General features: G+C 43.9%; 1 protein-coding gene and 1 long non-coding RNA gene across 2 annotated transcripts; one reads left to right on the top strand and one right to left on the bottom strand.

Moving 5' to 3' along the window:
• Nucleotides 1-309: 309 nt before the first annotated feature.
• LOC140116887 (uncharacterized) lies at nt 310-4149 on the bottom strand. Its single transcript, XR_011852990.1, has 3 exons — nt 4011-4149; nt 2670-2835; nt 310-2581 (listed from the first exon to the last, which is right to left on the bottom strand). It is a non-coding gene; the product is annotated as an uncharacterized lncRNA (long non-coding RNA).
• A 57-nt stretch (nt 4150-4206) lies between these two features.
• ME2 (malic enzyme 2) lies at nt 4207-27677 on the top strand. Its single transcript, XM_072133315.1, has 16 exons — nt 4207-4343; nt 11197-11319; nt 11871-12004; nt 13095-13244; nt 13769-13844; nt 15010-15171; nt 16168-16271; nt 17012-17121; nt 17510-17607; nt 17899-18012; nt 20102-20216; nt 20425-20567; nt 20656-20758; nt 22313-22383; nt 24211-24309; nt 25495-27677. The coding sequence occupies exons 2-16, from the start codon at nt 11212-11214 to the stop codon at nt 25657-25659; spliced, it is 1752 nt and encodes a 583-aa protein (XP_071989416.1). The 5' UTR covers nt 4207-4343; nt 11197-11211; the 3' UTR covers nt 25660-27677.

A 27677-nucleotide genomic window follows, 5' to 3' on the forward strand; every position in this document is an offset into this window, starting at 1 on the left:
TATTATTTGTTATCACGTGACATGGGGGGGGGGGATTTGAAATCTTAGTTTTTTTAAAAAAACTTATTTTTTTTAACACCTTTCTAGATTTTTCCTTTACAGATCCTGCTATGGAACCTGTGGTTAGCGTCCTGGCAGTAAGTAATGGCAGGCTCATCACTTACTGTAAGTACTACCATCACACTTAATAGGACTAACACTAGGGTGTCAAGTGTGGGTGTTTGCTACTAATAAATAAATGGGATGGATTTATACCACCTATACTATGCATGTCAAACATCGGGACACCATTAGGATCATTCCAATAAATAGTAATACATTTTTTTAATTAAAAAAAACAAAAACATTCATTTAACAAAACCTAAAAACCGATTAAATCATAAATCGCAACACAAAGACTCCTCCTGCGATCACAAGTTAAAGTAATATTGCGTTTACTAAACACAATCGCCATGTGGCAAAGATGATGGAAACATTTTTTGCATGAGTAAGGATTAGAGATGAGCGAACACTAAAATGCTCGGGTACTCGTTATTCGAAACGAACTTTTCCCGATGCTCGAGTGCTCGTCTCGAATAACGAGCCCCATTGAAGTCAATGGGAGACTCGAGCATTTTTCAAGGGGACCAAGGCTCTGCACAGGGAAGCTTGGCCAAACACCTGGGAACCTCAGAAAAGGATGGAAACACCACGGAAATGGACAGGAAACAGCAGGGGCAGCATGCATGGATGCCTCTGAGGCTGCTTAATCGCACCATTATGCCGAAATTATGGGCAACAGCATGGCCATGACAGAGTGACCGAAAGAGGCTAGATAGCATCTAAAACATCCAATAATTGACCCTGACACTATAGGGGACGGCATGCAGAGGCAGAGGCAGCGGCAGCAGGCTAGAGAGTGGCATGGCGACATACCCTAAATGGACTCAGGTTTCACCAAAGGAGGTGAGCAAGAAGCGCTGAAATGATTTCCTATGTGAACAAAAGGTTGACGGTATATTTAGTCGATAACACAGCATGGTGGCGACATAGTGACCAAGTTCCATAACGTATCTGGTGAAACACCCAAAAAATGAGCCCGACACAGCTCGTTTGCTAAGGGGACGACATGTGGAGGCAGCTATCAAAACAGTGTGTGGAGGCATGGGGGGGGGGGGGGGGCGATGAAGCGCACTCCATTGTCAAAATGAGTGACCCATATAAAACACCCGAAAAATGTAGCCTGACACAGCTTGTTGCTACGCGGACGACGTGTGGAGGCCGCTACGTGGACGGTTATGGCACCCGAGGTGAACACGCAGAAGAAATCAGAAAGCAACTGAAATGCTGATTGTTGCATGTCCTGGTACTAATGTGAACAAAAAAAACCTATTAGATTACGCCACACGTGACGTACAGTACGCTTCACCAGCAGAGAGAATGTGGATTGGGATTTCTGGAGACTAGCTTGCTAAACAGTAGCAGGCAGACTAAGCTACATGAATTTGCATTTGTACCACTGACAGCACACACAAGCATTTTGTGAGGTGACTAACTTTTTGGAAAAATAAATTTAAAAAAATCGTCAGACTGTGCTTAATTCAATCAAAACCTCAATAAATTGTCCCACTTAGGTGTTTGAGGTGGATAAGTGTGTCACTAAGAGTCAAAAATAACGTTCACAAGTCTCCCTGCAAATTCCTCACAATATGGTACTAGCTGCACTACTAATGGCAGCAAGCCCAGCCAAACCAAAAAAAAAAATAAAAAAAAAATTATATATATATAACGCTATTGTAGCCCTAAGAAGGGCTGTTGGGTTCTTGTAGAATCACTCCTGCCTAACACTATTCTAATAGAACACCCTAACGCTTTCCCTGACCAGCAGCAGCTCTCTCCCTAGCGGCATCCAGACACAGAATGATCCGAGCAGCGCGGGCAGGGGCTAGTCTATCCCAGGGTCACCTGATCTGGCCAGCCAACCACTGCTATCGACGTGTAAGGGTACCACGTCATGCTGGGTGGAGTGCAGAGTCTCCTGGCTTGTGATTGGCTCTGTTTCTGGCCGCCAAAAAGCAAAACAGCGGGAGATGCCATTTTTTTCGAGCGGGCAAAGTATTCGTCCGAGCAACGAGCAGTTTTGAGTACGCTAATGCTCGAACGGGTATGCTCGCTCCTCTCTAGTAAGGAGCCCTGTAATACAGTCTATGGATAACAGAACATGTAACATCTCCTGTAGTGGGGGTCCTGCACTCCATGATGATGGTGAATCCAAACTCTCAAAATCATTTTGTCACTCCACAAAACTATGATAAGCTTTGTCTACGGAAACCACGGTCTCTCATGGAGCTTCACTTGTCAGCAAGCAGAACAGATCAATCCCGCAGGATAGAGTATATCAGTAGAGGATCCTTGAGTGGTCTCATTCCAGGGGGGCCGCCCCGCCTCGCCTCCAGGGGGGCCGCCCCGCCTCGTTTTAGTGATTGTTTCTTTGATACGTCACAGGCCAAAGTCTCAAATTGTGATGGAGTAACAAACACCAGGTGCACCAAGACACCTGGAGCTCTGGACTGAGGCCGTTCATGGCTTCTGGGGGACCATCCTAAAACAAGAAAATACATTAAGTCATCACAATGGAAACAATGGCTGCAGGAAGGAAGAAAAGAGAAAAATCTGGGATTTCTATTTACATGATGGGAAATAAGAGAACAGATCCCCAACTATTGGCGATTCCTCGGTACAAGACAAAGTAGTCACAAGTCTTGAAGGCAGAGCCATAGGATGGGAGGAGAGAATGGAGGACGCGCCGGATACTCGAGGAAGGGAAAGTCACTGCTGGAACCAGGAAGCTTCAATCTGTTCATGAAAAGATGAGCATGAATTGTACATAAAGCAGATAAAGTCTGTATAGGATCCGAGCAGAGTCACAAACCCTCAGGGTGAAGACACACGTGGCGTTTTTAGGCCGTTTTTAGTTCAGATCGTAAAAAACGCATGCGTTTTTGACAGGTTTGACCAATGATCTTAATTCAAACTGCTCAAAAACGCATGCGTTTTTTAACGCATGCGGTTTTTTCCGATCTAAAAACGCTCTACTAAAAACGGCCGAAAAACGCATGTGTCTTCACCCTCAGGCCCCCCGAGCGACATTTTTTGAAAACACATCCGTCTTTGACAGTTTTTCAATTCTCTTAATGAAGATAATTGGAAAACGGACAAAAAAAAACACACGGATGAGTTTAAAAGGACTGCTTAAAAACAGCCCAAAAACAGGTTCAAAACGCCACGTGTGCCGCCGGCCTCAGAGCGATGCCACACATGGCGTTTTTGGTCCGTTTTTTAAGCAATTGTTTTCAGTCCGTTTAAAAACATGCGTATTGACCGTTTTTTCCCAATTATCTTAATAGAACAGGTTGTAAGGAGCCAAACGCATGGTAAGTGGTTCAAAACGGATGCGTATTAAAAATGCATGCATTTTTTTAAACGGACTGAAAAACGAACAATTAAAAACTTACCAAAAACGCCGTGTGTGGCATCACCCTTACTAGTGAAATACTTGTGATTAGGACAGAGCTCCACATGTTTTGGCCATAAACAATCAAAACACCTGATACAAATGTTTCATTCCAAACTAATCTGCAATCGAGCGAGCCCCTCCCTCACAGCGTTGGTACAAAATTTCAACATGCAACACAAATGCTACGTGTGAATCCTCCCTCATTAGCATAATTATAAAAGTTGATTTGAGAAGGAGGCCATGGATTACAAATATAATAAGATACCACAGTCCCGGTGCCTGGATCTATGAGTAATGTCCCTGGTTTATCAGGATGGATTCTGATGGGAGATTTCCTAAAAAAAAATAAAAAAACAAATCCCTGGAGAGAGGCAGAGACCGGTCTAGCAGGTTATCTCCTTGTGTATGATGATAATGTCCCCTCCGCCCCAGCCACGTGGGAGCATCTCCTCCCTGTACACATCTGCCCATAGACTTGCACTGCCTGAGGCAGAGCCCAATTACCATCAATTACCCCATCAATGGCCGCTACCGGTGTCCTGCTGCCCCCTGCGATCTCACTCATTTATAGGACAATGCCCCGGTGACGTCACCCAGCAGGAAGTCCCGAGGAGATACAATGTATCCAGTACTGCTCCACAGCGCCAGCAGCGCAGCGGCCGCCTCAAGAACTGCAGCCTGCTCACGTATAACGGGGTTTCCATTAGAACCAATCAGCGGCGAGCGTGGAGGCCCCGCCCCTTAACTCCTTCCTTGTTGCTCCATCCTGGCTCCTCAGTGCAGCTGCCGGTACAGACTGGATCCCCGCTCATCCCGGTGCTCCCAGGTGCGACACCCCCGACTACAGGTAAGAGACAGAACTGGGGGGCTCCAGATACTGATCCTGATGGGGGCCCTTAGTGTATCCACACACAGGACCACAGCTACATCCCTCATAACCTGGGGGACTAGAAGTCCCAGCACGCCACGCAGGAGGTCAGAGGTGGTGCTGGGGGTTACAGTAAGTGATACTGTGTTCTGCGCGTGTGTGGTACCCCATGTGCAGCCAGTGTATCTAAGCATAAGTGTGTGATACTGTGTGCTAAGCCTGTGTCTCTAACCCTCTGGTGTGTGGTACCACATGTGCTGCCAACGTATCTAAGCCTAAGTATGTGATACTGTGTGTCTAACCCTCTGATGTGTGGTACCCCATGTGCAGCCTTTGTATCTAAGCCTAAGTGTGTGATACTGTGTGCTGAGCATGTGAGTCTAACCCTCTGGTGTGTGGTACCCCATGTGCTTCTAATGTATCTAAGTCAAAGTGTGTGATACTGTGTGCTGAGTTTGTGTCTCTAACCAACTGGTGTGTGGTACCTCATGTGCAGCCGGTGTATCTAAGCCTAAGTGTGTGATACTGTGTGCTGAGCCTGTGTCTCTAACCCTATTGCATGTGGTACAGCTTGTGGAGCCTGTATCTAAGCCTATCTATGTGATGCCTTCTGCTGAGTCCGTATATCCAGATCTGCCATGTGTGATGTTTGCTGTGTATCTAAGCACATCATGTGGAATATTATTTACCAAACTGATGTATCTAAGCTTAATATGTGTAATATTTATTTGTTGTACCCATGCATCTAAATCTAAGCCTAGTGTGAGTGATACAGTCTGCAGTCTCTGTATTTCTGCCCATCATGTGATATGATCTGCTGAGCTGATGTATCTAAGCTTAACATGTATAACAGTCTCCTGAGTCTGAGCTGATGCATCTAAACATATTGAGAGTGATACTGTCTGTAGTCTCTGTATCTAAGCCTATTGTGTGTGCAATACTACCTGCAAGTTAATGTATCTAAGCCTTGCCTGTGTGATACTATCTTCTAAGCCAGTGCATCTAACGCTCTAGTTTACATCTTGTGGATTGATCTGGTAAGAATCCTTGCAGTTCTACACTCCCCATCATATAGGGGGCGCTGCCATCTGCCCCTCATCATGGGACCCCAGTCCTGAGGACCGTGCACATCCTGGGACTTGCAGTCCTGGTGCTGCGGAGCTTCCTGTATTCCACCATCTGCTTGTGTTTATCCCGTCACATCTGCCTCGTTCTATAGAGAATTGTGCAATCCTGATTGTAAAAAATAAAGCCGCCCCTCCAGCTGCCGCCCCCAACACTGACTGGTGCTGACACCAGCGACCCCTGACCTCTGGTGACCCTATATACTGACCTAAAAAAGCTTCTCTCCATGAGTATAAATGAGCAGGTGCATCAACTATTCCAAAACTACTACTCCCATCATGCCTATATAAGTGATACTATTTGGGACATGGGGGGGTCCCCATGGGTCACAGGGTATATGGGGGTTCATATAATGTGTATGCAGCCCACCAGGGCAGGAGCTGTCCACCACATCACCAGGGATGCTGCTGCCCTGTATGTTCCTAAGTTGGCAGGATTTGGGAATCGCTATTTATGCGATTCTCTAATGTTCTTTTATGTCTTGTACCTCTCCTACTTGAAGCTTCACTTCCTTACCCACCGACCGCTGTTTCGCAAGACAGGGATGTGCTGTCCCAGCAGAGTTGTCATGGGGCCGCACGCAAAATTCTTTGCTGCAGCGATTTTAGAATGTGTGTTAAAGACTATTTCCTCTTAAAATTTTAAGCGTCAGAGTCTCCAAATTGCCGTCAGTCGGTTCTGTTTCTGCTGGATGGAAATCCACTGCGGCTTATAGTCAGGGATCATCTGATAATAGATCAGTGCTGACATCACAGGGTCACATGACATGGATGGGGTTATCAGGTTGTAGTATATCTGGAGCTCGGATTTGTACTACAGCTTCAGAACCAGAACATGAAAATCAGTTTTTGGGCCCAAAGTCTTCAGTATTCAGTTCTTAGGCCGGCGGCACACGTGGCGTTTTGAACCCATTTTTGGGCCGTTTTTAAGCAGTCCGTTAAAAAACGCATGCGTTTTTTCAAAACGCATCTGTTTTTGACTAGTTTTAATTAGGATAATTGGTAAAACCGGTCAAAAACAGATGCGTTTTCAAAAAACGCATGCGTTTTTTAACGAACTGCTTAAAAACGGCCCAAAAATGGGTTCAAAACGCCAGGTGTGCCGCCAGCCTGAAGCCGTGTTAATTCTGAGACACAATCCAAAGGCTTCAACCATGATCACATGATGAATCTTGCTAAACGCAATGGAAACCCAATGTTACCCCAACATGTGATCACGGGGGAGGCTTTCGGATTGCGTCTCAAAACGCACAATGTGAAAGCAGACCTCAGGGTATTGGAAGCAGGATCCATTATTCTTGCCTGTTTGCAGGATAGGAGGAAAATAATTGCTAATGACAACTAGAAAGTACATTACAGATGTAGCAGAGCCGACTATGTCATATATTGATATCACCTCAATCAGAGGCTTAAAGGAAATGTACAATCACAATCCATCCTGATGACCCAGGGACATTACTCATAGATCCAGGCACCGGGACTGTGGGATCTTCTTATATTTGTTATCCATGGCCTCCTTCCTTCTAAAATCAACTTTTATAATTACGAGTATGAGCCTAACGGGCACTTGATGGTGTTACCAGAGCCCCTCTGTGCTGCAGCTTCATGGGGCGTTACACTCTTCCTCCTCTGTTCCCTCAACACTTCCCCCTCCCTCTGTCTGACATAATCTTACACAGTGGCAGGTAGAAGTGCTCATGCACAGTGTAACAGTCTGTGATATTGCAGCACGGAGGATCTCTAGTAACTCGTCCCCTAGTACTTGTAGCTCATTAGCATTATTATAAAAGTTGATTTTAGAAGGGAGGAGACCATGGGTAAGAAATATAAGAAGATACCACAGTCCCGGTGCCTGGATCTATGAGTAATGTCCCTGGATTGTCACGATGGAATCTGATGGAAGATTTCCATTAATTGAAAGCTGCTCCCAATGTGAAATCTGTGCCAGGACAGCACTGCTACGTCTGTGTCTCCATCAGAACCTCCGGGGGTTTCTTCTTCCCGCATTCCTTGGAATGACTATTCTATAGGAGAAATGTTTAGTATCCAGGTCACCCTGTCACTATAGATCTGGGATTACTGAGGTGTAATCTGCAGGGACTAGCAGTGTGTATCCTGACACCTGGAAGGTTTTAGGGCCCTATCCCCAAGAGCTTACACTCCATCTCCACTTTTTCATTAAACAAACCATGCAGAGCAGTTTTAGGTATTGTCCCTGGAGAGATGTGTAATCAGACATTTGTGTATAATAACAGCAGGACTGTGAGATATGGATTTATATTCCAGGATTGTAGCTTCTCCTAGTGCACTGGGGGAGTGTCCTCACACTGCTGTCCTCTTTGCTCTCTGCAGAGCAGCCTTGGGTATTGTCCCTGGAGAGATGTGTAATCAGACCTTTGTATGTGTTAGCAGCAGCAGGACTGTGAAATATTAATATTATAACTTCTCCAATTACAATGGGGGGGGGGGGTTGTACTCACACTACTCTTAGTTCTCTGCAGGCATTGTTGGGTGTTGCCTGGAGAGATGTGTAATTGTACCTTTGTGTATGTTAGTAGCTGCAGGACTGTGAACAATGGGTCAGCATTCTAGGATTGTTGCTTCTCCAAATGTAGCTGAATACTATCCTCACTCTGCTGTGCTCTGTGCCTTGAGCTACTCCACAGTCCCTCCTCTCTGGTTTGTTTGAGGTAATTAACTAAAACTGACTACAGCATTTACTCAAGACAGAAGTGAGCAATTGTGCAGCAGTTCATGCCCAAGGCACAGCTGTGTGAGGGCACACCCCTAGTACAATCTTGGAACATAAATTTCACAGTCCTGCTGCTACTACCATCATACACAAAGTTGTAATTGCACATCTATCCAGAGACAACATCTAACAATGGGTGCAGAGAGCACAGAGCCCAGCAGTGTGAGGACTGGCTGCAGTCTACGTGGCCACCACTGCCGAGACATTGCCTTTAATGGTCTGACGTTGTTGTGTACGGCCATATCTATCCTGGATTTTGAGCCGATGTCTCTGTATCTTCATGTGCAGTTTATATTACAGTTCTGTGATCCTATTAACTCACTTACCAAACTGTGTGAAACAGGCAGCTCTGGATGAACACTGCATTATGTATTACATTGTGTTTATGGCTCCTAATGGATATTGATGCAGTCTCTCAGGCTGCGGGCACGTCCTGGCACACACGTGGCGTGAGGTTTCATTGATCAGGAAGCGGCGTCCATGTGACTCGCCTGCTGCAGTCTATTAAAGGGCTCATCAGGACACATCCGCTGATATAGCGCTGCCCCGGTCCTGACACTGCTGGTTTCTGTTCCCTGTCACCCTGGGAAGGTTAAGTCTGACAAGGCAAGTAGAACCGGATCCTGCCTGCACCTTACAGAACCGGCGCCACCAGGATCCGGAGCTATGAATATAAAGAGATGAATGCAGATACTGATCCGTCTATTACTGATTTAAAGGGATTCTCCACTTGGACAACCTCTATGTCCTTGAGCAATAAGTTCAGTACTGGGAGCCCCAGAGATGAGCTGTGATCTGAAGAAGAACATTGCAGGAAGGGTTTTACTGCAGCGCCACCACTGGCGAAACAAAGTATTACACTGTGTCCGTTCATATCAATGGGTTGTGTGTAGGATCCAGGATGGGACGGGTCCTTCAGAGTGGGAGACTCTCTACGGGACTACCATTACATCAGGATAGCAAATATTAGTGTCCAATTAAGAAAACCCACTTACCCTAAGGGTGCGTTCACACGTTCAGTTTTTCAGATGCAGTTTTTGATGTCCAAACCGGGATTGGATTAAAAAATGAGGAGGAGCTTCTCTAAATGATATCTCACCCACCTGCTTTTGACTTCAAAAACTGCATCTGAAAAACTGAACGTGTGAACGCACCCTTAGGGTAAGTGGGTTTTCTTAATTGGACATCCCCTTTAAGGTGGGGGATACATTAGATACTTATACATTGCCCTCAAAGGAGATCAGGTTATATGAGCGGTGACCTGTGACAGGTGTCAGCCTCTTCCTCTCCATTAGCCATCTGTCGCCTTTGTCTCTCAAAGTCTTTGTATCTAAGCTAGCCTGTGTGATACGGTCTGCTGGTGTAGTATTATGTGTTATATTGAGCCTGATACTTTCTTATAATACTAATGCAGTCCTGTCTGCTGAGTGTGTATCTAAGCCTTTTGTGTCGGATACATTCTGCGGAGCTATACTGTGTACTGGGCTGATGTATCTAGGTCCATCGTGTGAAACTGTTTCGGAAGCCAATGTATCCAGGTCTGTCATGTGTGATACCACCTGCTGATATGATGTATCTAGGTCCATCGTGTGTGATACAGTCTGCTGCTGATTCATATCTAAGCCTCTGCTCAGCCAGTGTATCTAAACGTGCTGCTGTATACTGAGGCTTATCTCTCTTTATTGTACATGGTGCAGCCTATAAAATATGTATCTAACTATATGTATCTAAGCCAAACATGTATAATACAGAGGGCCAAGTATTTGTATATGGGCCAGTCCAATACTGTCCGCTGATGCTTTGTCTCTGTCTAGTGTGATACTGTCTCCGGACTTGTGTATCTAAGCCCCTTGTGTGTGATATAGTCTGATGACTCTATGTATCTAAGCCCATACAGAGGATCTTCACTTGTCCCCGGATGTCGCTGGTGAGGCGGCTGTGTGTCTGTGTAGTGTCATTGTCCTCCTCTGACCTCAGGTTTATGTATTAGGTGGCAGTGGGTGCGTTCCACTACCTCAGCTCTGCTGTGCGGTGAGGTGGAGCTGTTTACCTGTTGGCAGGTTTCCCTTTTTATGGAGATCAATGGGGGCTCAGAACCAGGACTATATGTCCGGATCTTCTGTGCCCAGCAGGCAGTGCCAATGGTGTATAGGGGGCACCACAGATGGGCGTGGCAGTGCCAGGGTGTGGCGTCCACGTGTGCCAACCCTGTATTTTATCTTGCCTTGTACCAGCCTCACCCAGTTAAAAAATAACTCGGCAGAACCTGATGTTCTAGTCACGACCCAGATCGCTGTGTGACCAGATGGGGACATTATCACAGTATATACCATGTTACTGCCGGTGGCGCCCCCTTGTGATACCTCCTCTCTAAAAAGAGGTTCTGCAGCTGCATTTTTAGTGTATACTAACCCTTCTGCTGCATTACATTCTTCTGCAGAACCTCTTAGAGCAAGGGAACATTCACTTGAATCATTAAAAGTCTGAACTGCTGCAGAACCTCTTTTGCATGCTTAGCCCAAAAATGCCCTCAATGAGCGTTGTATTACACGGTACGGTGCCCCAGCTGCTTCAGAACCTCCTTTGTCTCCTAATCTGGGAGATTATTAACCGTCGATACAAAGTTTACTTAATATTTAATGTAACGGAGCAGTAAAGCGAGGACAAAGTTCTGCGACGTCTTAAGGAATCTCTGCTGCTGCAGCTGTAATTGTGTATCCGTGTTCTGATGATGTGTAGCAGAGACGAGTGTGTGTCAGATGTAGCAGTGCTGGATTTGTCCTCCGTGTCTCGAGGTTTTATTATTCGGCAACATCTTTGGATTTGGATAGTGAGGACACTGAGCCTACACTGTGCGCACGGTCAGCTCTGCTACATCTCTCCCATTATATGTCTTCTATACAGGGGATTTTTAACCTTTTGCTTCCCGGTCACTAATATTCAGTCTTATTTATAGGTTTAAGTTTCCATCATGTTGTCCAAATTGCGAGTCGTGGTGAGGTCCTGCGCCCTGGCCCATCGCGCCGTTCACACCAAAGAAAAGGGGAAGGCGCTGCTGCTAAATCCGAGGACTAACAAGGTGAGAAGCCGAAACTACCAAAACTGCTCCGGTCCTGAATGTGGATCTAGTTCTGACTCTCCATTAACAGCCTTACCACCCCCTCGCCGGGCACCAGCCACACAGCCCTGCCCTTTGCCATGCCATGGTGCCATCCAGGGGGGGATTAAGACCACCATGGGCTCTAAGATGTATGAATATTATAGCCCCTACAAGTCTGGAATCACTTCCTACATCTGGTCCTAGAATCAGCGTCTTGGGGATTGGAGGATGTGTCCCTTCTGCTGCTTTCTGTCTGTTTTTTCAGGACTTTTCGGAGGACCTTCGAAGGTCCTAATATGGAACAGATGCATTAGGATTTTATGCGTAAAGTCCTACTCAGTATAAAATTTGGTGGGTGCTTTGGGTGGCCATGGACCCCCAGAAGGCTTGGGTCCCCGGCTACCGGCCAAAACGCCTGCATTATAATCCACCCCTTGGGGCCACCCACGGAGCACCCACCTTCTCTGGTGCTCCGGACCCCGTCTTACATGTATCTATGAGTTAACTATTTGATGCCATTTTGTTTTTAGGGAATGGCCTTCACTTTACAAGAAAGACAGATCCTCGGCCTACAAGGGCTCTTGCCTTCCAAAATCGAGACCCAGGATATCCAGGCTGCCAGATTTCACAGGAACCTCAGTAAAATGGACGATCCCCTACAAAAGTACGAAAATTAATAACATTTTTTTTAATGCTTATGGTATTACACTCAAGCAGTGGCCACCATATGCAGAATAGGAGAATGTATAAGTGTAAGGGGTTTAATATTGGGCATAACAGGTGATCAGTCCCTGTAAGGGAATCTGTTGTTAGTAGCAGCAGGACTGTGAAATATGCATTTATATTCCAGGATTGTAGATTCTCCAAGTGCACTGGATGATGTGTTCACACTGCTGAGCTCTGTAACCACTGTTAGGTATTGTCCCTGGAGGGAAGTGTAATCAGACCTTTGTGTATGTTGTGAGTAGCAGCAGGACTGTGAAATATGGATTAATATTTTAGGGTTGTAGATAAGTGGGGATGTATTCTCACACTGCTGTGCCCTTGGCTCTTTACATTGAGCTGACTAAAACACAGCAGAAGGAAGGGCTGTGTAGCTGCTCAGAGACCTAAGAGCACAGCAGTGTAAGGACACACAACCCAGTGGTCTTTTCTACAATCCTAGAATATAAATCCATATTTCACAATTCTGCTGTTACTAACCATACACACAAAGGTATGATTATGCATCTCTCCAGGGACAATACCTAATTACGGCTGCACAGTGCACAGCAGTGTCCCTGGAGAGACGTGAAGTCACAATTTGATGTATGTTAGTAGCTGCAGGACTGTGAACAGTTGTTTATTATTCAATGCACAGCTGCCCTCTTTCTGGTTTGAATGACTGTAGTATTTTTAACTAAATACCTACAGCAACATTTACTCAAGACAGAGGTCAGAGACTGTGCAGCAGTTCAATGCCCAGGGCACAGCTGTGTGAGGACATTCCCTTTAGAACACTCCTGAAACATATTCATATTTCACAGTCCTGCTGCTACTAACAACAAACACAAAGGTCTGATTACATGTCTCTCCAGGGACAACACCTAACACAGTCTACTGCTTCATACAGTCGCTGCTGCTACATTTCCTCTAAGGTTTGTCCTCGCAATCTTTGAGCTTTGTTACAATCTCCGGCTCTTTGATGCTGCTGTCTGCGTTGCGTCTGCGTTGCGTGTGCTCCTCTCTTCACCTGTCGGTGTCCTCCTCTGCAGGTACATCTACATCATGGGCATCCAGGAGAGAAACGAGAAGCTCTTCTACAGGATATTACTGGATGACATAGAGCGGCTGATGCCCATCGTCTACACCCCCACCGTCGGACTCGCCTGCTCTCAGTACGGCCATATATTTCGGAGACCCAAGTAAGGAAGAATTCCAACATTGTGTCTTATGGGATGCAAATAGGACTTCTAGGACCCAAAGGGATCATGTAAATCGGGGTCTCTGAGTCCCTTTTGTGAATAGATATGAGCGGTTACTGCTCCATTTACTTTAGCTATGAACACTATTACATTCTACTACTTATAGGACCTAAGGATCTCTGTTTTCCTAAACACTCGGGCTACAATTAAAGGGATTTCACATCAGATGCCCTTACTTTGTATTATACGCTATATGAAAAAACTTACATATTGACAAAGTTTTGCCCGCATTCTCCACCAAAGTGTAAACTACATACTGATATATGATTGAATTCAATGGGAGCAGTGGAGGCTCTAAAGCTCCCCCTACAGGCCGCCAGAAAATGATAATTTAGCCGTCTTTGTGAAGTGCAGAAGGGGCTCAGATTCCTGTACAAATATGTCATGAAATGTACCAGATTCTGGGATGATTATAGAGTGATGGGAGGTGAGTCCATACGTCATACTGTTATCTATTCCTCCAGGGGTCTGTACATTTCCATCCATGATAAAGGGCACATCCGATCCATCCTGGATAACTGGCCGGAGAACGATGTGAAGGTAATGAGAGTCTTCATTTTATATTGACAGAAACTGTTTACACACCATGTTTCCCTTTTCCGCTTGCTGTCAGTGGATAGGAACATTGTATCTTCCTCCTGACTTGATAGTTTGTTACAATGTATCAGTAGAGTGCACATTTATCAACCTCGGGTCCAGGCAATTCAGCTAAGAGATTTGTCTGTCTAGTTAAAGGGGTTTTCCCACGAAAAAAATTCTCACATCTCAACCCCCTAGGGATGTTAACACAATAAAGAGATCATTTTTAACCCCTTGCTTTACAATTTTACTTGTTTTTATAACAATTTTAAATCCTATCACTCCTAAGCAGACACATTATTATCCACCTAGTTCAGTGGGGTGACAATGTGGTTATATTATCGGGGTACAAGGTGTATATACACTTTCATCTGCCTTGTGACATTGTACTAACACATAGAGAGAGATGAGACATATCAGAGATGCATGAGATCAATTAGATGCCTATTACACACACAGCACCACTACATCTGTGTTCTCACAGATCTGTGTCTGCCTCCCCCTTCCCCCGGATCATTTATCTCCTTATAGCTTGTTACACAGTGAGCCCTGCTACATCTCACTGACATGTGCCTGCCTCCCCCTTCCCCCAGATCACTTATCTCCTTGTAGCTTGTTACAGTGTGAGCTCTGCTATATCTCACAGATATGTGCCTGCCTCCCCTTTCCCCCCCGGATCACTTATCTCCTTGTAGCTTGTTATCAGTGATTGCCTCTGAGCTCCGTGCAAGGGGCGGGGCTACAGGCTCACAGCAGAGACAGAAATTTCATCTGCATGCTGTCACACAGAACTCCAAGTTGGCGGCCACCCGACCCTAAGTGAGAAGGTACTGGGTCGTGTTTGGGGGAAACTGATATAGTGTACACCAGGACTGATAGAGACAGTTTGGACTTATATCTGTGAAATGCTGTATTTTTTTGTTAATAACAGTGAATTGGAGAATTGTGTCATTTTGTTATCCTGAGAACATATAAGAGTCTTGTCTTTGTGGGAATATCCCTTTAAAAAGTGTTGCAGTTTGTCAGCTGAGTGGTCAGATTTTCAGCTGCTGGATACAATGAATACGGTTTTCTTTCACTGACAGCAAGCAGAGAGCTTGAAAGTTTTCTTTTTTCTCTTTTGCAGGCAGTTGTTGTAACCGATGGAGAGAGAATACTGGGACTTGGTGACCTTGGGGTGTATGGGATGGGAATTCCTGTAGGAAAATTGTGTCTGTATACCGCATGTGCAGGTATCCGACCTCAGAAGTGCCTCCCAGTGGTCATCGACGTTGGCACAGACAATCCGGTAAGATTTCATATGATATAATGTCTTTAGAGGAAAAATATATACATGACATTACTTATCCTGTACTGATCCTGAGTTACATCCTGTATTATACTCCAGAGCTGCACTCACTATTCTGCTGGTGCAGTCACTGTGTACATACATGACATTACTTATCCTGTACTGATCCTGAGTTACATCCTGTATTATACTCCAGAGCTGCACTCACTATTCTGCTGCTGGTGCAGTCACTGTGTACATACATGACATTACTTATCCTGTACTGATCCTGAGTTACATCCTGTATTATACTCCAGAGCTGCACTCACTATTCTGCTGCTGGTGCAGTCACTGTGTACATACATGACATTACTTATCCTGTACTGATCCTGAGTTACATCCTGTATTATACTCCAGAGCTGCACTCACTATTCTGCTGCTGGTGCAGTCACTGTGTACATACATGACATTACTTATCCTGTACTGATCCTGAGTTACATCCTGTATTATACTCCAGAGCTGCACTCACTATTCTGCTGCTGGTGCAGTCACTGTGCACATACATGACATTACTTATCCTGTACTGATCCTGAGTTACATCCTGTATTATACCCCAGAGCTGCACTCACTATTCTGCTGCTGGTGCAGTCACTGTGCACATACATGACATTACTTATCCTGTACTGATCCTGAGTTACATCCTGTATTATACCCCAGAGCTGCAGTCACTATTCTGCTGCTGGTGCAGTCACTGTGTACATACATGACATTACGTATCCTGTACTGATCCTGAGTTACATCCTGTATTATACCCCAGAGCTGCACTCACTATTCTGCTGCTGGTGCAGTCACTGTATACATACATGACATTACTTATCCTGTACTGATCCTGAGTTACATCCTGTATTATACTCCAGAGCTGCACTCACTATTCTGCTGCTGGTGAAGTCACTGTACATACATGACATTACTTATCCTGTACTGATCCCTACATTTCTGTATTGTTACATTTTATAGTCATTGTTGAAGGATCCGTTTTACATGGGTCTTTACCAGAAGAGAGACCGGACTCAGCTTTATGATGCCCTCATTGATGAGTTCATGGATGCTGTTACAGATAGGTAATAATTCTTATTATAATTTTTTAAGGAAATATTACTGTATTTACTGTATTTTGCTTGTACTTCAGAAATACCTTATATTGATGAGGCAAAATGTGAAATAATAGGGCTATGTTCACATTACAGTTGTGGCTTTAAAATATTTAGCCAGCACTAAATTGACTCCTTAGACTCGTATTGATATTTTGGTAAAATCCGACCCCCCCGGCCCCCCATGTGTGAATATAAACCAGAATCGGGGCTTCCAAGCATTTGTAGCTACTGGTACGGTTCCCGGAGGTGGACAATGTCTGAATAGGTCGCCACGTTCTAATGTGATGCTACAACTTCATGGGTCACTCCCAAGGGTCAGAGTTCATGACCTTATGTGATCGGGGATCTGTATTCACGTTCATTTACTGAAGAAATCCAGCCCCTCCAGTCACTGCAGCTGCTCAATAATGCATTTGCCCCTGGAAAACCCCTCCAGATATTCTTGGCTTCATATGACCAGGGGCTGGATTTATGATTTTTATTTTGTCCCCTAAAATATTCCAAATATAATCGGAGATGCTCATGTGGTGTTTGGCAACTTGGGAGACCTTGCTGTGACTGGGGGGTCTGGATGTCTTCAGTACATTAGCATGAATCCAGTCCCCAGTCACATAAGTGAAGCTCTGACTCGTTGGGGCAGACCATATATTCCCTGGACAATCCCTTTAAATTCCTATGGCTGCTAATTCCTCGCTTCTGTTTCCCAGATATGGCCAGAATACTCTCATCCAGTTTGAAGACTTTGGGAACCACAATGCCTTCAGATTCCTGCGAAAGTATCGGGAGAAATACTGCACTTTCAATGATGACATTCAAGGTATGAGCTGGGAACGAAAGGGGGGCATTGCAAAGGATTGTGGGTAAAAAAAAATGCATAAATGCAAACCCCGCCCATGTATAAGATACTCCACATATCAACATTTTATAAACCGTGTATAAGACGGATGGCACATCAAACACAACCATAGTAATCACATTTATGTTGCTTGTAGCCACCAGCAGGGGGAGCTCTCTGCTCACATATTCTACACCTCTCATTTAAGTCAATGGGAGCCATATCCAATAAGTGTATGTACAGCAAGTAACCAGCAGAGGCAGCACAGAGCCCGGGAGATCTCTGGAGATGATGAAGAGATACATATGTGTCAGGTGTGTGTGTAGCTTGTATACATCTACTGATGTTACCAATTTGTATCATTACTCAGGTACGGCCTCGGTGGCGCTGGCCGGACTCCTCGCAACTCAGGAGGTTCTTGGAAAACCCATCACAGAGCAGAAAGTTCTCTTCCTTGGAGCAGGAGAGGTCTGTATATTAGTGTATTACATATATGTATATGGTCAGTAACATTCCCTTTAGTCCGGAGTCTACACAGAAAGTGGTGAAGAAAGTATCATTGGCTCCTGTGACTATGACGCAGCAGCAGATCTGTTACTATGTACTAGACTTTCTTCCTCATGGATGTTGACTGTTACATTTTCTAGATTGTTGTATGAACATCCAGTAATCTAGGATAGAAGTTGCAGTGGAGAATTCCGCAGGGAATCGCTTGTTTTTGTGGCTCATCTATTCATTTTCTGTATTTCCTCTGTACAGGCCGCCCTGGGCATCGCCAACCTGATAGTCATGGCCATGATGGAGAACGGGATCTCAGCAGAAGCCGCACGAGAGAAGATCTGGATGTTCGACAAGTTTGGATTACTAGTGCAGGTACACAAAGAGTATTATAGCACTTATATTCTTGTACATAGGGGGCAGTATTATAGTAGTTATATTCTTGTACATAGGGGGCAGTATTATAGTAGTTATATTCTTGTACATAGGGAGCAGTATTATAGTAGTTATATTCTTGTACATAGGGGGCAGTATTATAGTAGTTATATTCCTGTACATAGGGGGCAGTATTATAGTAGTTATATTCCTGTACATAGGGGGCAGTATTATAGTAGTTATATTCTTGTACATAGGAGGCAGTATTATAGTAGTTATATTCTTGTACATAGGGGGCAGTATTATAGTAGTTATATTCTTGTACATAGGGGGCAGTATTATAGTAGTTATATTCTTGTACATAGGGGTCAGTATTATAGTAGTTATATTCCTGTACATAGGGGGGCAGTATTATAGTAGTTATATTCCTGTACATAGGGGGCAGTATTATAGTAGTTATATTCGTGTACATTGGGGGCAGTATTATAGTAGTTATATTCGTGTACATAGGGGGCAGTATTATAGTAGTTATATTCCTGTACATAGGGGGCAGTATTATAGTAGTTATATTCCTGTACATAGGGGGCAGTATTATAGTAGTTATATTCGTGTACATAGGGGGCAGTATTATAGTAGTTATATTCCTGTACATAGGGGGCAGTATTATAGTAGTTATATTCTTGTACATAGGGGGCAGTATTATAGTAGTCATATTCTTGTACATAGGGGGCAGTATTATAGTAGTTATATTCCTGTACATAGGGGAAGTATTATAGTAGTTATATTCTACTACCTAGGGGGCAGTATTATAGTAGTTATATTCTTATACATAGGGGGCAGTATTATAGTAGTTATATTCCTGTACATAGGGGGTAGTATTATAGTAGTTATATTCCTGTACATAGGGGGCAGTATTATATTAGTTATATCCCTGTACATAGGGGGCAGTATTATAGTAGTTATATTCTTGTACATAGGGGGCAGTATTATAGTAGTTATATTCTTGTACATAGGGAGCAGTATTATAGTAGTTATATTCCTGTACATAGGGGGTAGTATTATAGTAGTTATATTCTTATACATAGGGGGCAGTATTATAGTAGTTATATTCCTGTACATAGGGGGCAGTATTATAGTAGTTATATTCTTGTACATAGGGAGCAGTATTATAGTAGTTATATTCTTGTACATAGGGGGCAGTATTATAGTAGTTATATTCTTGTACATAGGGGGCAGTATTATAGTAGTTATATTCTTGTACATAGGGGGCAGTATTATAGTAGTTATATTCCTGTACATAGGGGGCAGTATTATAGTAGTTATATTCTTGTACATAGGGAGCAGTATTATAGTAGTTATATTCTTGTACATAGGGGGCAGTATTATAGTAGTTATATTCTTGTACATAGGGGGCAGTATTATAGTAGTTATATTCCTGTACATAGGGAGCAGTATTATAGTAGTTATATTATTATACATAGGTGGCAGTATTATAGTAGTTATATTCCTGTACATAGGGGGCAGTATTATAGTAGTTATATTCTTGTACATAGGGGGCAGTATTATAGTAGTTATATTCTTGTACATAGGGGGCAGTATTATAGTAGTTATATTCTTGTACATAGGGGGCAGTATTATAGTAGTTATATTCCTGTACATAGGGAGCAGTATTATAGTAGTTATATTATTATACATAGGTGGCAGTATTATAGTAGTTATATTCCTGTACATAGGGGGCAGTATTATAGTAGTTATATTCTTGTACATAGGGGGCAGTATTATAGTAGTTATATTCTTGTACATAGGGGGCAGTATTATAGTAGTTATATTCTTGTACATAGGGGGCAGTATTATAGTAGTTATATTCCTGTACATAGGGAGCAGTATTATAGTAGTTATATTATTATACATAGGTGGCAGTATTATAGTAGTTATATTCCTGTACATAGGGGGCAGTATTATAGTAGTTATATTCTTGTACATAGGGGGCAGTATTATAGTAGTTATATTCTTGTACATAGGGGGCAGTATTATAGTAGTTATATTCTTGGCTTAAGAACTCTCCATATAATTATTTTGTCCATTTTAGGGCCGCGATGAGGGAGCAGACGGTAACCAGGAGTCTTTTGCACACCTTCCTCCCGATCAGTCGGTGAAAAGCTTCCTGGATGCTGTGAATGTTCTGAAGCCGACTGCAATTATAGGTTTGTGATCTCCACTCTCTATTCTCTCTTCTTATTCGGTCTAATCTAAACCGAATGAGTCGGATTATGATTCAAAGAGGGGAAAAGACCATACAGTAGTTAGTAAAGCAGGGACTCCAGCAGCGCAGAGTATTTCAGGAGATGCATATGCTTTAGGATATAATGTCTAGGCCTCCTATTTTAAACATAGCTATATTTTCCTGTGTAGGTGTAGCTGGAGCCGGCCGTCTCTTCACAGAGGATGTAATTAAAGCAATGAGTGCTATTAACGAGAGGCCCGTCATCTTCGCTCTTAGTAATCCTACTACAAAGGCTGAGTGTACGGCGGAGGAAGCCTATACCTGGACGGAGGTGTGTGTTCATTATCGCGTCCTAAGCAGCAGTTATCAACCGTGACATCAGATCAAGATTTTTACAATTATTGCCTATTATTTTCTAGGGACGCTGTCTTTTTGCAAGCGGCAGCCCATTCGAAACCGTGGCTTTAAGTGATGGACGCACCTTTAAGCCCGGACAGGGAAACAATGCCTATATATTCCCAGGTGAGAGAATGAATGGTATAACTATACATAACAATCCTATACCTTTCCCAATATGACATTAACAAGACTAGCATAGCTTGGGATGAAGCGCGTGCCCATGGCGGTACCAACTTGCTGATGTTAAAAATGGGAGTGGGAATGAAAATGAGATGATAATTATTAGGGATTTTTTGTATTTTAAGACCATATAGAGATTATATTATCTATTTCTTGGGTAGATTGTACTCAAATGAATGCACATAACTTACATTAGTAGAATCTATGGAGGAATTTTATCATTTGTCTGCAAATTGTGCACTGGAGTATGATGCATCCCCCCCGCGGCACCACTGGATACATCCGGAAGCCGTTTGGGCTGGTGTTCAGTTATACACTGTAGCAGCCGGCAACCATTCAGGCTTGGGTGGTCGCAGGCTATATGGCGTTCACAGGGCAGGAATACCCCATGCCAGCCGACTCCACTGCTGGCCTTGCCCCTTGTAATTCTGTGGTGTTCACATATCGAGCCAAGCCACCCATAAGATTTATATAATCTGCACGAGGCTCATCTAACCTGACTTAAGCCATAGACCGGTTTCTTCACCCAAATTCAAACAAAACACTACAAGTCCCTTCCGTGATGGGGCAGTGGGATCCTTCATGTTCTTGATGTTTTTTACTTTTTACCTGTAAAGAACATGTGCAAAAAATTGGGGGTCATTTACTAAGGGCCCGATTCGCTTTTTCCTGACGTGTTACCCGAATATATCCGATTTGCGCCGATTTTCCTTGTATTGCCCCGGGATTTTGGCGCACGCGATCGAATTTTGGCGCACCGGCATACACGCGACGTAAATCGAGGGGGCGTGGCCTAACGAAAACCCGACAGATTCGGAAATAACGCCGCTTTTAAAAAAAAAAAAAAAGTGTAGCGAAACTTGCACTTACATTCACCAGGTATAGGCCGGTGAATTTCAGGGCATTCCAGCGGACCTCAGGGAACGTCAGAGCATCAGCGCCACCTGGTGGACGGCGGAGGAACTACCTTAGTGAATTCCGGCCGGACCCGAATCCACTGCAGAGAACGCGCCGCTGGATCGCGAACGGACCGGGTAAGTAAATCTGCCCCATTGTGTCCATTAAGCATTTTCCTTTTAGACATTTATACAATTTATATGATGACCTTAATATTTTTATTACTGAATTATTATTTTTTTTGTTAGAAGCTGGTGGGTACCGCGATGGGCACCACATGAGCCCCAAACTATGCTAATTATTTTATGTTGTATTACAAAAACTGTACTGTACATCCAATCTAAGCTTAAATACATATTCAATGCCTAATGACCTTGACCTGTTGGGGGGGGGGGGGGGCATCTATCAGAGATGTAAGGAAATTTGTTCCCTCAAGAATAACATTTTTAAGATGCCAATCCAGTTTGTCCCCTGCTCCTCCTTGGCTTTAGTCTGCACTTCCCATTGTGCCGTCTTTAAATGATTTGGCTCTTGATGATAAAATTCTTCTTGTTTGCTTTTGGCGATTGTAATGATGTAATGTCCTGATTTTCTCACCAGGTGTCGCTCTTGCAGTGATCCTCAGCGGGGTGCGGCACATAAGTGATCGTGTATTCCTTGAAGCTGCAAAGGTGAGATTGTCTAATGGTGGAAATCTTCCTTCATGATGACCCAGGGACATTACTCATAGATCCAGACACCGGGACTGTGGTATCTTCTTATATTTCTTATCCATGGCCTCCTTCCTTCTAACATCAACTTTTAAAATTATGCTCATGAGCCAAAAGGGCTTTGAGGGGTGTTACCAAATCACGCCTGTGCTGCAGCTTCACTGCCTGTTACACTGTCTCGCACTCCCCCCTCCCTCTGACTGATGTGATCTCAATGAGAGGGGTAAGTGCTCATGCACAGTGTCATATCTGTGTGGCTATAGTACAGAGGGAATCTGGTAACCCCCCCCCTCCCCCCCCCAAGAGCTCTTCTTGCTCAATGAGAGGTAATTGTAAAAGATGACTTTAGAAGAAAAGGATAACAATCATGGATTCTGATACTAGATTTCCTGTAAGTTTGTTTGTGGCCAGGAAAGATGGGTGATAACTTGTATGACTTCCAACAGGGTTAGTCACCCAACTTTCCTAAGTTTCTAAAATTCAAAATTTTGAATCTGGAAATAAAGTTTTCATGTGTGCATTAAAGGGTTAATCCCTCCTCCTATAGTGATTACATAGGGTAGCCTTCACTTTTTGATCAGGGGGTCTGTCTGTGCAGCTGCAGCCCCTTTGTTCCCAGGGTGGTGGGGTTTTCGGAAGGTGATGGGGTCATTGAGCATCCGGTAATGTAATATGACTTTATTACAGGGGAAACCCTCTAGGCAGCGGCTGTTATCTGTGTGCAGGTAATTTATGAGTCAGCGTCTCCTGGCGCTCGCCTGTCACGTAACACATTCCGTCCAGGATGGCGTCATTTATCCCGGGGCTCATTCCAAACTCATTCCAGGAAAGTGTCTCCATGGCTTGAAGTGCAGTATCTGTTCTCGGGGCTCTATACTTCTCAGTGCCCCTCATTCAGTCACCGATTTAAGGGGTCCAATTACTATATGTTCCATATATCACAAGTCCAGTGTGTCTGGCCATTTTATTCCCTTTTATGTAGCAGTTTTCCCCTCCGCAGGCTCTATATGTAGTTCTGAGTTGTCTCAGAGCTGGTGGCTGGAGACTGGCTGCTATGATTAGGGCGGCGCGGTGGCTCAGTGCTTAGGACTACAGCCTTGCAGCGCTGGAGTCCTGGTTCTAATCCCACCCAGGTCAGCATCTGCAAAGAGTTTGTATGTTCTCTCCGAGTTTGCGTGTGTTTCCTCCGGGTCCTCCGGCTTGCTCCCACACTCCAAAACATACTGGTAGGTTGATTAGATTGTGAGCCCCTTGGGGGACGGGAACTGATTTGGGAAGCTCTGTGCAGCGCTGCGTCACCTGTAGGTGATATATAAGTAAAGGAATTATTATAATGTCTCCCATACACTGCACACAGAGAGTACAGGAGAATCTTCTCCATAACTCTCCATCAGAAGCCTCAGCAGCATCATATAGGACATTATAGAGAAGTACTGATGGGAATAAAGCACTTGGGGTGAGATAGAAACTTCCCATCACTGGGATTCGTCTCCCACTCCCCTATCTATCTGTCATGACTCCTCTTTTATCATAGGGAGTCAGAAGGATAAGGAGAGACGGAGCATTCTACGTGCTGATACTTATTTACTTCTATTGTTGTTTTATGTAACTTTTTTTGAAAAGATTGTCGCCTACAGCCGTCCTCTCTCCTGATAACAGAGAACAGTAGAGAGCATTCACCCACATAGCTAATAGCGGAGGTCAGGCTTATCTCTCCTGTAGACATGTTGTAACAGATTATATTCATCATAATCTTTTTTTTTTTTTCTTGCTACTTGTCTATTCCAGGCTCTCGCAGAACAGTTAACTCCTGAAGAGCTGGAGCAAGGACGTCTGTACCCACCACTGTCCAACATCAGGGAGGTCTCCATATGTATCGCTGTCAAAGTAAGTGTAATCCTCACTCACTATTCTGCTGCTGGTGCAGTCACTATGTACATACATGACATTACTTATCCTGTACTGATCCCGAGTTACATCCTGTATTATACTCCAGAGCTGCACTCACTATTCTGCTCCTGCTGCAGTCACTGTGTACATACATGACATTACTTATCCTGTACTGATCCTGAGTTACATCCTGTATTATACTCCAGAGCTGCACTCACTATTCTGCTGCTGGTGCAGTCACTGTGTACATACATGACATTACTTATCCTGTACTGATCCTGAGTTACATCCTGTATTATACCCCAGAGCTGCACTCACTATCTGCTGCTGGTGCAGACACTGTGTACATACATGACATTACTTATCCTGTACTGATCCTGAGTTACATCCTGTGTTATACCCCAGAGCTGCACTCACTATTCTGCTGCTGGTGCAGTCACTGTGTACATACATGACATTACTTATCCTGTACTGATCCTGAGTTACATCCTGTATTATACTCCAGAGCTGCACTCACTATTCTGCTGCTGGTGCAGTCACTGTGTACATACATGACATTACTTATCCTGTACTGATCCTGAGTTACATCATGTATTATACCCCAGAGCTGCACTCACTATTCTGCTGCTGGTGCAGTCACTGTGTACATACATGACATTACTTATCCTGTACTGATCCTGAGTTACATCCAGTATTATACTCCAGAGCTGCACTCACTATTCTGCTGCGGGTGCAGTCACTGTGTACATACATGACATTACTTATCCTGTACTGATCCTGAGTTACATCCTGTATTATACCCCAGAGCTGCACTCACTATTCTGCTGCTGGTGCAGTCACTGTGTACATACATGACATTACTTATCCTGTACTGATCCTGAGTTACATCCTGTATTATACCCCAGAGCTGCACTCACTATTCTGCTGCTGGTGCAGTCACTGTGTACATACATGACATTACTTATCCTGTACTGATCCTGAGTTACATCCTGTATTATACTCCGGAGCTGCACTCACTATTCTGCTGCTGGTGCAGTCACTGTGTACATACATGACATTACTTATCCTGTACTGATCCTGAGTTACATCCTGTATTATACACCAGAGCTGCACTCACTATTCTGCTGGAGGTGTCACTACATACGTATATAACATTAATTATCTCTTTACATTCCCCCCCAGGTGATGGAGTTTGTATATAGGAATGGCATGGCCTTCCAGTATCCGGAGCCTATGGATAAGAACGCTTATGTGCGCGCTAAAGTCTGGAGCACGGACTATGACTCTTTCCTGCCTGACATCTATGACTGGCCTGAGGTCGCATCAAAGCCTCTCAAGATGTTCTGACCTCTCCCACCTCGGAGCTTCATACAGCAACAAGAACACAAATTCTACTTCACTTATTCAAAAACTTTCAAAAAGTTGTCCCTCCCCCTGTGCCTTGTCCAGCAGTTATCTCCTGTGCTGCAGAAGGGGATACAGATCCTACAGTGCACCTGTCCACGTCCTGCATGAGGGAAAGGAAAGCAGATCGGCAGATTTTATATTCCGTATACATTGTGTGATTAATGTAGATTTTATTTTTTAATTGTGAAGTTTTTATTGCAGTGCAATATTGTCAGCTGCACCTTATGTAAGAGACTTACCCGTATCCATGGGCTCTGTCAACTGAACTGCAATACCAGACACGGCCTGTGGACAAAGGTGGCGCTATATCCAGAATATTTTTAGTTTTTTTTGTTAATGTGATGCAAACTTTATCATCTTTAAAGAGCCTAAAAGTGTCACCACTAGAGAAGGGAATATTATGTGAGGTTTTTTTTATATTCTTGGGGTTCCTTGGACTATATGCCCCTCTTTCTTTACCCCAAGGGGTAGACCTGAGCTATATATGAACTATCAATAGAAGTGGGTAAAAAAAAAAGAGTTTTGTGATTCAATCTTTGAATTTTTATCATTTTTGCACCACATTTACCAAAAAAATATTTTTTTTATATATATTCCATTTTAAAAAGGGACAACTTATTCCAAAAGAAGCTAATTTTATCCTGGCAGTGAACCAGTAAAAATGCTAGGAAATAGCATAATCTTTGGATAGCACAGCAATAAATCGGGCGCATGCGCTGTGAAGGAAGTTACACTGACCCCCAGTCCACTAGGCATAGTGAACATGCGCAGTGAAGCAAGGTATATTAACCTTTGGCTAGAAAAAGGTGCAGTGAAGGAAGGTATACTGACCTTGGCTCCACTAGGCATAGTGCGCATGCGCAGGGAAGGAAGGTATACTGACCTTGGCTCCACTAGGCATAGTGCGCATGCGCAGGGAAGGAAGGTATACTGACCTTGGCTCCACTAGGCATAGTGCGCATGCGCAGGGAAGGAAGGTATACTGACCTTGGCTCTACTAGGCATAGTGCGCATGCGCAGTGAAGGTAGGTATACTGACCTTGGCTCCACTAGGCATAGTGCGCATGCGCAGGGAAGGAAGGTATACTGACCTTGGTCTCACTATTTGCTGAATGCATGCACAGTGAAAAAAGATGTATTGACCTGGGCTACACTAGGCACAGTGTGCTTGCGCAGTAAAGTAAGGTATACTGACTGATGGATCCACTAGGTGCATTGAAAGAAGATGTACTGACCTCCGCTCCACTAACATTAGTGCGCATGCGCAATGAAGCAAGGTTTACTGTCCTTGGTTCAACTAGGTGCAGAGTGCATGAAGTATTGGCCTCACGAGGCATAGAGCTCATGTGCAGTGAGGCAAGGTATCCTGACCCCAGCTCCACTAGGAATAGTGCACATGCGCAGGGATTCTTTACCCTTCCCCCTCCATCACGAATGCGCATAATCCCACCCACCTATCATGACATAGCTGCTCCGCCCACTGCTGCTACTTGGCATAGATGCTTAGTAATTTATTTAATTGAAAAGTCTAAATTTTAATTTTAGTATAAAATTAGAAAAATTTGAGGGGTAATTTTTTATTTAGAACTTTTAAACTAAGAAAATTTTGATAAAGATTTTTTTTCTTGTTTTATTTATTAATAGTTTGTTACCCCCGCAGATTTTTGCACATGGAGCGTTGGGCCCGTTACGTGTCACAGAATCGTGTTCTCAGGGATGTTTCTAGATGTTATGAGCAAAATTCTGTCCCTTCTATTTTTATATTATTAACTGCCCCCCCTTCAAAAAAAAAAAAAAAAATTCCACTGTGAAGGAACAAAACCAAATGTAGAATGACTATGTTAGAATGTTGGCCAGTGCTTGGAGCTGGGGATGCAGACTCCTCGCTCACGCCGAGGCTTATCGTTTGTTCTCATATGTTCTTTAATTTGTTTTAGTGAATAAATTGGTCAATAAAT

Source organism: Engystomops pustulosus, chromosome 1 (genome assembly GCF_040894005.1).
Source record: "Engystomops pustulosus chromosome 1, aEngPut4.maternal, whole genome shotgun sequence".
NCBI classification, from domain to species: domain Eukaryota; kingdom Metazoa; phylum Chordata; class Amphibia; order Anura; family Leptodactylidae; genus Engystomops; species Engystomops pustulosus.